The sequence below is a fragment of the Schistocerca serialis genome, chromosome 3 (assembly GCF_023864345.2).
Source record: "Schistocerca serialis cubense isolate TAMUIC-IGC-003099 chromosome 3, iqSchSeri2.2, whole genome shotgun sequence".
Taxonomy (NCBI): domain Eukaryota; kingdom Metazoa; phylum Arthropoda; class Insecta; order Orthoptera; family Acrididae; genus Schistocerca; species Schistocerca serialis.
The window spans coordinates 149,501,845-149,513,037 of record NC_064640.1 but is presented as its reverse complement, the minus strand read 5'-3'; the positions used below and the strand labels follow the sequence as shown (position 1 = coordinate 149,513,037).

The window sequence follows — 11,193 nt, the reverse complement described above, 5'->3', positions numbered from 1 at the left end:
AAGTCTTGCTCTTGAAACACTAAAATTCAAGGGAAAATTGAAAGAATGCCTGTTGAAAAATTCATTCTACCCAGTAGTGAATTTTTAGCATAACTGAGCATGTATGCTGTCCTATTCAGTGCAAGCATAAACAGAAATTATTTTTTCTAGTAAAAGGTATACTGTATTGATTTTCGAAATATTAGTCTACTACTAATATGATCGTCTCATAGTGTATGTACAAATATTAATTCTGATGCCTTCTTGTATTATGAACCTTATTTATTTCCTTGTCTTATGATGTAACATTAGTTGATATGAGCATTATCATGAATTTACAATATTATGCTCTACTTTAGCCATTATTATAATTTTATGAAAAATTCACGGTTATACATATTGTAAAAATGATGTCTCATTCCACATCCTAGCAGATCTAATGCTGTTGGGATCAATGGAACTCTCAATAAAAGAAAATAAAAACTATAATGTTGCCTCATAGCTTGAAACTGCTTCACAAGTAACTAGAACTGTACACGGTCAGTTATAAACTACTAAAACTTATAACCTAGAGAAAGTTGGCCTCTTCCAGTCATTGTGGTGGGGTAAACTGGATTTTACTGACTGGAGGCCATGCTACTGAGAGAATCCTTTTTAATCTACACAGCTTGCCAGCTTTGTAAATATACTACAGCGTTTAATGGCTCTCATCAATTTTTAGCCGGCATTGAGGTACTAAATTCCAGAATGGTGTGCCTCATGTGAAAGTGGCTGTAATTTTTCCAAGATATACACTATTTTATTGATAGTAAGATGTGTGCACAGAAGGAGGCTATTGTGGCAGTTCTGCTTACACTATCAAATGCTATATAAAATGCATGAAGATCTCAATGATTGAGCGGATGCTACACATGCACATGTACACACATGCATACATTTCTCTACACACAGCAATTTTTTTTTTTTTAACCATGTAGGTACTGTTTTACTACATTAATCCTTACACACTATATTTTCGCTCTTTGGTAATCCTTGCATTGACATTTTTCTTTTTCCTAATCACACATGTGATATAAATAAAATACTTAATTTTATTGATTGTTTACTGTTATTGCACCTAAGCATTGTTTGTTCTACCTTCCGTTATACTGTAATCATTAATGGATTCATTAAAATTCTAGTCTAGACATAAATTTACACAAAACCCCTCATATTGCATCTACCAAGTGTCATATTTAGGTAAATTTGCACATGACAGAGTCAGATAGATGACTAATCCAACTGGTAGTATGAACTAAGTGAACTGGAAATGCAGTGTAGGCAAATTCTGTAATTAAGATAAGGTCAGTACAGCAATTATCATGATTCATGAGGGCTTTCTTACTTCATTTGGAATGAAAAAAGTAGCAAAAATTGACAATACTTAAAGGTAGATCACACAATCTTCTAGAAATCACATTTGAGTATGCAAAGTATTTTTCTTTTGTAGTAAAGTGGCTGAATAGTCTTTTAATATACTACTATTACGTTTTTCATCTTTCAAAAATGTGCTTTAATTAACTTACAAATTAACTAACTAACTGAGAGTAGGCTTATGATGCATTTTATTTGCTAATTCAAACAGATACACTGTTTTGTATAAAAATTACATATTTTAAAACACATGTACTGTAACAAACTAGTTTTGGTATAGTTGTTAGAGTTAACAGTTGAACTTTCACACTTGTTTGTTCAGATGATCTGTAGCATGAAGTAGTAACTCCAATAAATTCTTGATAACTGATGAAGAAATGTAACACTGTACACTTATAGATTCACACTTGGCACTAACAGGAGACAAGTTTTTCTTGTATCATTCAAACTCAACTGTAGTAACTCACAATCTCTCTATGCAGCATTACATTTTCTTTGCAGCCACAATAAATAATGAGAAAAGGCTGAAAATACTAAAATGCTGCATGTATTCATTTAATCCTGATATTTCTCTCTTACACTAATACTATGCATTATATAAATAGTTGGATCACAGCAGATGATACCATATGTATGTGAACTTTGAAATATATTTTAACATGGCACATGATCTATGGCTTACATCATTTATCACAAAATGTTAATTTCTTTATTATGAAGTGAGTGCACATGTAGCAAAGTAATCAAATGCACTAAACCACTGTGTTTGGTTCGGAACGTCCAATATCTTCAGCTTCATGAATAGTATCTGGTAGACGTGTATTTTTTGTTTCCGGAAAAATAAGTGCTAGAAGGCCTGATGCTAGTGCCATTGCTCCAAAAACAGCCACTGGTAGCCATTCTGCATATGCCACCTAGAATGTAAAGTGGAACTCTTGGTTATGCTAACTCGTTAGGTTTATCACTGAAATTAAACAGAAAATGTTGTCACTGTATATCAGATATGGCAAAAGAAGAAGCTGTCACTCACATTAGATAGTCTATATCTATATCTATACTCTGAAAAATACTAAAGTGCATGCAAAGCAAATGCAAAGCTCCATGTTCTCGCCCTGTTGAGACAATTGGGACCAACTGACTACTGTTTGATCCTCTGCCAATGGCATCACAGCAAATGGTTGGGAGAACATGGGGTTATTACACTGTTCTTGAAGCTGTTGTTGACTTTCTTGACCTAGGAGCCATTGCATTTCATTTAAGTAACTCCTCAATTGGTCCAGCCATGCCACTGAGGAAAAAAAAAAAAAAAAAAAAATCTGTTGCAGAAACAGAAATCAAACCTGGGTCTTCTACATAGCGGTCAAACACACTGACCACTGAACTATGGATGTGTACCTGAGATGTGTGGCTGAGGGTATTTTCTACTGTACTACTTGTTAGGCCTTTCCTCCGCATATCATGTGTGTGTGGATTGTATGAAGAATGCTTGCTTAAATCCCTCTGTGCCTGCTGTAATTTGTTCTCATCTTCACAGTCTCTATATGAGATTTCTCATTTAATGGTTGTTATTGAAAATTTTTAAGCAGACTTTCATGAAATAGTTGATGTCTATCTTCCAGTATGTGCCAGTTCATGTTTTTCAGTATCTTAGTGATGCTTACCCAGGGGACAGACAAACCCTAAGCATATGTGGTACCCTTCTTTGTATCTTTGTATATGTCCCATATACTCCAATAGTCCTATTTAGTATGAGCAGTACAGACTTAAGCAATATTCTAGGATGGGCCACACAAGTGCTCTGTAAGCAACCTCCTTTGCAAACAGGTTACATTTCTCCTTTGTTGACTGGTTACATTTTCCCAGTATCCTACCAATGAACCAAAGTCTACCACCTCCTTTACATATGACTGAGCCTATATACTGATCAGCCAAAATATTATGACCATCTACCCTACAGTCGGTATGTCCACTTTGACCTCGAAAACAGTGGCAACACATAGTGGCATGGAAGCAATGAGGTCTTGGTAGAGTGCTGGAGGGAGTTGGCACCACATCTTCTCACACAAGTCACCAAATTCCCATAAATTCTGAGGAGGGAGACAATGAGCTCTCATACCACATTCAATCACACCCCAGATGTGTTCAATCGGCTTCAGATCTGGCAATTTGGGGCACCAGCACATCACTTGGCACTAACCACTGTGTTTCCAGAACCACTCCATGATACTCCTGGCCTTCTGACAAGGAGCATTAATTTGATGAAAAATGTTCCAGCATAACAACAAGTGCTGGCACGATGATGAGAAACAGAAGAGCAGAGAAGGCTGTGAGAAGATGTCAGCCAATAGTATGCTGACTAGGATGACACCAAGACAGGAATGGCATCTATGAAGAGAACGCAAGTGCTGCACTGCCTAGCCGTGAGCGCAGTGGAAGAAGAGCCATCATACAGACACTACAGCAGTGACTTATGAACTGTTTTGTTTTGCTTGCACTGAAATTGTATACACCAAAGGACATAGATTATCTGCCTGTCACCATTTGCTTGCGACACACCTTTGTGGATATGCAAAGTTAAGTATTGTCAATTTAACTTACTGTAATAAACTCCATTAACATGATTTGCTTGAATTGTTGTCTAGTGATCTGAGAAAACAGCTTCCTAGGCACCCTATATTAGACGAGTGGGCAGGATACTACAAAAATTGCCAATGCCATTGGGAAACGTGATCATCATGAAGGTGTGTATGTGGTCTGCAGCCAGTGTACAATAATCCTTGGCTATCATGGTGCCATGCACAAACTCCACTGAACTCGTGGTTGCCCACATGAATGCTTCCCAGATGTAATGGAGCCACTGCCTGCTTGTCTCTGTCCCGGTGTCAAGAAGCTGTTCCCCAGAAGATCAGCATGATGAAGAAGGTATTGGGATTCATCAGACCCTGCAATGCTCTGCTGCTGCACCAATATCCAGCGCCAATGGTCATGTGCCCATTTCAATTGTAGTTGTCGATATTGTGTTTGTTAACATTGACAATGTGAATGGGTCATTGGCTGTGGAGGCCCATGGTTAGGAGTGTTCAGTGCACTCTGTTCAGACACACTTGTACTCTGCCCAGCATTAAAGTCGGATGTTAGTTCCACCACAGTTCAGTAGCTGCCCTGTTTTACCAGTCTGCCCAGCCTACAACATCAAACATCTGTAATGAGGGGAATGAGGGGTGGCTGTCCAAACCCCACCCCCAGTGTCTGGACATGATTTCACCTTAGTTTTGACACGTGTTGAACAGAATCACCACAGCACTCCTCAAACACCTGATGAGTTGCGCACTTTCTGAAAAACTCATGCTGAGCCTCTTGGCTATCGCAATCTGCCCTCAGTCAAACTCAGAAAAACTGTGAGCCTTCCACATCCTATACATGGACAGCACACTCACTGATACTACATGCACTGTAAATGTGTCTGACTAGTGGTCATCCCTCGCTAGGTGACACTGCTATTGCCTGGATGGGTTTATACTGATAGTAGGCTGGTGATCACAATGATCTGGCTGCTCAGTGTATGATCAACCCATTTTATATCCATACAAATTGACACAGCCAGGTATTTGCATCAGTTGACTTATTCCACCTTTGGGTGATACAGAGATATAAATGACAATGATATTTATAGGTTTCTCTGTAGTGGTAATCAGTATACTGAAGTTCGTGCTGCACAAATAACAGACTCAATTAAACTTCCTTCTGTTATGTTGCAGCCAAAATTACGAGGGCAGTTCAATAAGTAATGCAACACATTTTTTTTTCTGAAACAGGGGTTGTTTTATTCAGCATTGAAATACACCAGGTTATTCCCCAATCTTTTAGCTACACAACACTATTTTTCAACGTAATCTCCATTCAATGCTACGGCCTTATGCCACCTTGAAATGAGGGCCTGTATGCCTGCACGGTACCATTCCACTGGTCGATGTCGGAACCAACGTCGTACTGCATCAATAACTTCTTCATCATCCGCGTAGTGCCTCCCACGGATTGCGTCCTTCATTGGGCCAAACATATGGAAATCCGATGGTGCGAGATCGGGGCTGTAGGGTGCATGAGGAAGAACAGTCCACTGAAGTTTTGTGAGCTCCTCTCAGGTGCGAAGACTTGTGTGAGGTCTTGCGTTGTCATGAAGAAGGAGAAGTTCGTTCAGATTTTTGTGCCTACGAACACGCTGAAGTCGTTTCTTCAATTTCTGAAGAGTAGCACAATACACTTCAGAGTTGATTGTTTGACCATGGGGAAGGACATCGAACAGAATAACCCCTTCAGCGTCCCAGAAGACTGTAACCATGACTTTACCGGCTGAGGGTATGGCTTTAAACTTTTTCTTGGTAGGGGAGTGGGTGTGGCGCCACTCCATTGATTGCCGTTTTGTTTCAGGTTCGAAGTGATGAACCCATGTTTCATCGCCTGTAACAATCTTTGACAAGAAATTGTCACCCTCAGCCACATGACGAGCAAGCAATTCCGCACAGATGGTTCTCCTTTGCTCTTTATGGTGTTCGGTTAGACAACAAGGGACCCAGTGGGAACAAACCTTTGAATATCCCAACTGGTGAACAATTGTGACAGCGCTACCAACAGAGATGTCAAGTTGAGCACTGAGTTGTTTGATGGTGATCCGTCGATCATCTCGAACGAGTGTGTTCGCACGCTCCGCCATTGCAGGAGTCACAGCTGTGCACGGCCGGCCCGCACGCGGGAGATCAGACAGTCTCGCTTGACCTTGCGGCGATGATGACACACGCTTTGCCCAACGACTCACCGTGCTTTTGTCCACTGCCAGATCACCGTAGACATTCTGCAAGCGCCTATGAATATCTGAGATGCCCTGGTTTTCCGCCAAAAGAAACTCGATCACTGCCCGTTGTTTGCAATGCACATCCGTTACAGACGCCATTTTAACAGCTCCGTACAGCGCTGCCACCTGTCGGAAGTCAATGAAACTATACGAGACAAAGCGGGAATGTTTGAAAATATTCCACAAGAAATTTCCTGTTTTTTCAACCAAAATTGGCCGAGAAAAAAAATGTGTTGCATTACTTATTGAACTGCCCTCGTTAATGTTCAATTATTTATCCTGAATATAGAATTTACTATCTAATGTCAGTTATTTATTAGCAGAAAGTTATAAAACATACTAGGAAGCTGGATACCATGTTTGTGAGCTTTTAGACCATTTCAAAAGTCTCACTGATATGGCCTTCAATGCTGGCATGGTAGAGTGTATATCTATGAAGTATATTCATTTTTTACATTTTTAACTCTGCATTTAATAGCCATTCTCATTTATGTGAACATTTTTATTGATGGATCTCATGCGGGATTTTGGAAAATGCATCCAGTACTGGGGTGTTAAACAATACTTGTTTGTGAACTAATAAAAAGTTTTTGAGAAAAAATGGTTATATAATAATTACATTGCTTTCATGGTATATTTGTTTATTTATTCAATTTTGTTTAATTATTCAGTGTTAGTGGACAATGTTGTTATTGTAGTAGCTATGATCTTCAGTTTGAAGATTGGTTTGATGCAGCTCTCTGTGCTAGTCTATGTTATGGAAGGATCTTCAACTTTCCACTGTGTGTAACTGTTGCTACCTATATCCACTTGAACATGATAGTTAGTTTCATGTTCCATCAATAATTTGTACAATATACAGTAATGCTGTGAAAAGAATAAGTTTACATTCACATTGCAGATTGATTTGTAAATGTGGCTACATGCTGAACATTTACAAGTTTCTTAAAAAATGCAGATGTGAATTATTAATTCCCATCCATTACCTTTTGCATATTACAATAACAAAAATTCTTCTGTGGACTAGAGTAGTCAAGCAATCCCTCTCCACTCTACCCCACATTTCCCTCCATTACCAAATTGTCTGTTTCTTGATGACTCAATATATACTAATTTTTCCTAATCGTTTTTCCTTAGCACTACCTGATTTAATTTGACTGTTCTCCATTAGCCATGTTTCACTTTCATTGATTTTCATCTTATAACCTCACTAATCATCTCACTCAATTGATCTTCCATATTGTTTGCCAGAATTACAATGGCATTACTAACCTCAAAGCTGTAATCATGCAGATACAATTTTATAGAATTTAAAATCATTACTTTTCCTAAGATTTTGTGTATACACACAATATGTAAATACATTAACACATATCTGTAGCTTCATTAAAGAGTATTTACTATGTTTTTGTATATTTAATATTCTCCTGCAATTTTTTATATTTTGGTTGTTTCAGTACAGCTGGGTCTACATGAAACTACTGAAACGAGCCTGGAGGTGCAAAAGTTGACTAAATGATATTTTAAAAACAATATACACTCAACTACACTGGCTACAGAAGACAGCCTTACCAAAAAGAATGAAGAACTGAAGGGAGTAAACTGGTATGAGTATGGATGTGAGTGAGATATAATAGTATTGCCATGTGACTGTAGTGTGATTGTATTTGTGTTGTACTTCTGCTTGGCTGTGCAGATTATTAGCATTTTACATTTTAGTGTAACTAGAGAGAGAGAGAGAGAGAGAGAGAGAGAGAGAGAGAAAACAAAGCCATCTGTCATAAAGAAGAAGAACAGATTTGGCGAGTAAATATATAACCATTTAATGAAGAAAGTATTAGAACAGAAAACATTAAACATGTAAACAAACAATGCTGCAAATGTGACAATGCACATTTGTATCAGCAATTGCAAATTATGGGGAAAGAAATAAGAGAACTTAGACATGGAATACAAATTTACAGGATCACCTCTTTTGCTGTAATGACAATTTACTCAAAATTAAATATTTTCAAAAATTGGCTGAGGATTCTTTTTCTGACTGCCAAAAAGTGGCTATGAAAGGAAGGTATACTAATTGATCATCTAAAGGTACTGGTAAGGCCGCAACTTTACAGTGTATATCTTACAAAGTGTTAGGTGTAGTCAGGCATGCATTGAAATATCCTCTTCCTAGAGTGTCACTGTTAGAACAAGACTTAGACAGTATAGTGTTCTACAAGGTTCTATTTATTTAAGCCCCAATATCATGGAATTCCAACTGAAGTTACTAACTAGATTCAAAAAAGATGTAATTCTTAGTTTTGACAAAATGAAAGTTAATAGAACTTTGATGAAATGAAAATTGACAATGACTTATGTTTTGATCAGGTAGTGGAAACTATCATCTGTGACAACAGCACTTAAGTTATGATCATCAGAAGTTTAGCACAAAAATGGATGCAGCCTGTTTGTTAAAACTTTTTAAACAGCCATTTCTAAAGATTTTTTTTGACTGAAATTGTTTAATTAATAGAAAATGTTGAAAGTGTGAGATGTCATCCAAGATGGTAAAAGAGGTTGATGACCTGTGGAAGCAGTGCAGCAGTATTTCACTAATCATACAAAAAGTAATCTAGATAAATTTTAGAAAATAAATAATATTTTACATATTTCTTAAAAAGTTTTATACATAAAAAACTTATAAATAAAGGCAAACTTAACTGTATATTTAACTAATAAATAATAACAATAATAATAACAATGATAATACACTATAATATGAAAAATCATGATTTTATTCACAATTGTGCACAAATTAAACCAGTGTACACATCATGCCTATAAATTTGTAAGTGGTGCTGTGAGACAAGAGAATCAGTGGTGATGTCACCACTCACAGCACATTTGCACAATACCTACCATGTATTGAGTAACTGTGGGTAGGAGCAATGTCGTCTACTTTCTGTATGTAAAAAAAGATTATGCAGTGGGTTTCTCCTTCAGAAATCATACTTGAATGTTGGTTGCTTATGAGAAGATCATCTTATGCCTCATGTAAGACGGTGAAGCTTCTATGAACATGTAGGAATTCAACAGCAGCAGGGTAATTGTCTTTTGAGGCTGTAGTTTATTTTTTCAGGATATTGCTGCTTGCATTGGTCAGAATCCCAAGACTGCCAAGTGAATATGAAGTCTATGGGTTAAGGAGGGCTATACTCCACGATGTGCAAGATATCAACAACGCCATACAATTAGTGCCTGAGAGGACAGACATATTTTTTGCACAGTTAAGCAAGATCATACAGCCACATTGTGTACACTGAGTCAGGAAATGGGCTTATTTGCAGCACAACATATATACACATGGACAGTGCACAATAATGACTGGAGCACCATGGACTGTCAGCACGGTGACCATTGTTGTGACTTCTGTTGTTGCAGCAACAGAGGGAGGCTTGCTGACAGTTGTGTACCCAGTGACAACACAGTCATCCTTTCAGACAAGTCCCAGTTCTGCAATGTATGCATCCACATCTGAAGCCTCCTAGGTGATTGGCTGTTAATAGATAGTGTTTGACATTGTCATATGAGCCCAGCAACTGGTGTGATGGAATGGAATGTCATTGGGCACATGACATTATCACATATGGTTAATACAGCTGATAATTTTGACAGCAGCTGTTACATTTCTAACTCCTTATGGCCAGTGGCTGTACCCTGTCTTTGAGGTCAACATGGCCTTATCTTTCAACAATCATCTGTGACAACTATCATCTGTGACAACTATCATCTGTGACAACAGCTCTTAAGTTATGATCATCAGAAGTTTAGCACAAAAATGGATGCAGCCTGTTTGTTAAAACTTTTTAAACAGTCATTTCTGAAGATTTTTGTTGACTGAAATTGTTTAATTAATAGAAAATGTTGAAAGTGTGAGATGTCATCCAAGATGGTAAAAAAGGTTGATGACCTGTGGAAGCAGTGCAGCAGTATTTCACTCATCACCCCTTATGACTGATGAACTCTGGCACAGAGCTGAAGCAGCGTGGTGTTGCTCCTAATATACACTGATAACATTAGCAAGAATGTGTAATTTATTTTGGCTACTTTTATAGACAGAGTCATCAGAAGAGGGCTTTCTTGGTGGAGATCGAGAAGTCATTAACTATGTCAAAAAAATTACTTCATATTACTTTGGAATGTGCTTAAAAAGATTTTTGCTCTCGAAGTGTTTGGTGTTGAAACATGCATTTCATAGAAGAACATGCTCACCATATTACTTACTTTCCACATCCTTACCAGTTTTTTGTGTAAGATTATGAGCTAGATTATTCTTAATCTTCTCTTTATTTTTATCATATTTTAAGGCATCAATAATTACCAAGAGTGGAGCTTGGGGTGCTGCCATCTCTCCTGCTCCTCCGACCATGGTGCATGTTCCTATCATGAGATGACGTATTTGAGTTGGAAAGAGTTCAGTTGCATACACGTGGATTGCGCTGTATGAGATGGTTATGCCAAACTTGCCAACAAGGTACAACAATATACGGACAGTCTGCATATCTGTAAAAGTAAAAATTAATTTAGATAGTTGTTTGAGAAGATACCCATACTAATCTAAATGAATAAATTTATTGAAATTCCATAATAATGTATCCAGATACAAACTTTCTAGAGCAAGCTGTAAGACTACTTAGAGTAATCTATGAATTTCTATTTATTTTCTTTGTTGATTTTTTAAAAATTTTTGTTACAGTATCTTCAGGATCTCTTTAGGCAGAGCTGTCAAACAACTGTCTCTTTGTCATCTCAACAAACTACCCCCTTTACTCCTTTTACTTGCCGCTTCTGTGAGAAGGAATTACTTGCTTTAACAACTTAATTTTGTGCTTTCCCTATACTCGTGCTGTTTGAAGTGAATGCTGAGATGATGTCTTTGAGATGGACAAAGAAAATTTTAGTCCCCATAC

At 37.6% G+C, this 11,193-nt stretch overlaps 1 protein-coding gene across 2 annotated transcripts in view; it reads right to left on the bottom strand.

The window, feature by feature from the left end:
- Positions 1–1,566: 1,566 nt before the first annotated feature.
- Positions 1,567–11,193, bottom strand: part of LOC126469860 (organic cation transporter protein-like) — a 241,660-nt gene continuing 232,033 nt past the window's right edge. For both annotated transcript variants that reach the window (XM_050097170.1, XM_050097169.1), the window contains exons 10-11: positions 10,605–10,786; positions 1,567–2,306 (exon numbers count right to left, since the gene is read on the bottom strand). In XM_050097170.1, the coding sequence (XP_049953127.1) occupies positions 2,145–2,306; positions 10,605–10,786 (344 nt within the window). In that variant the 3' untranslated portion in view covers positions 1,567–2,144. The remainder of the gene's footprint in view (positions 2,307–10,604; positions 10,787–11,193) is intronic.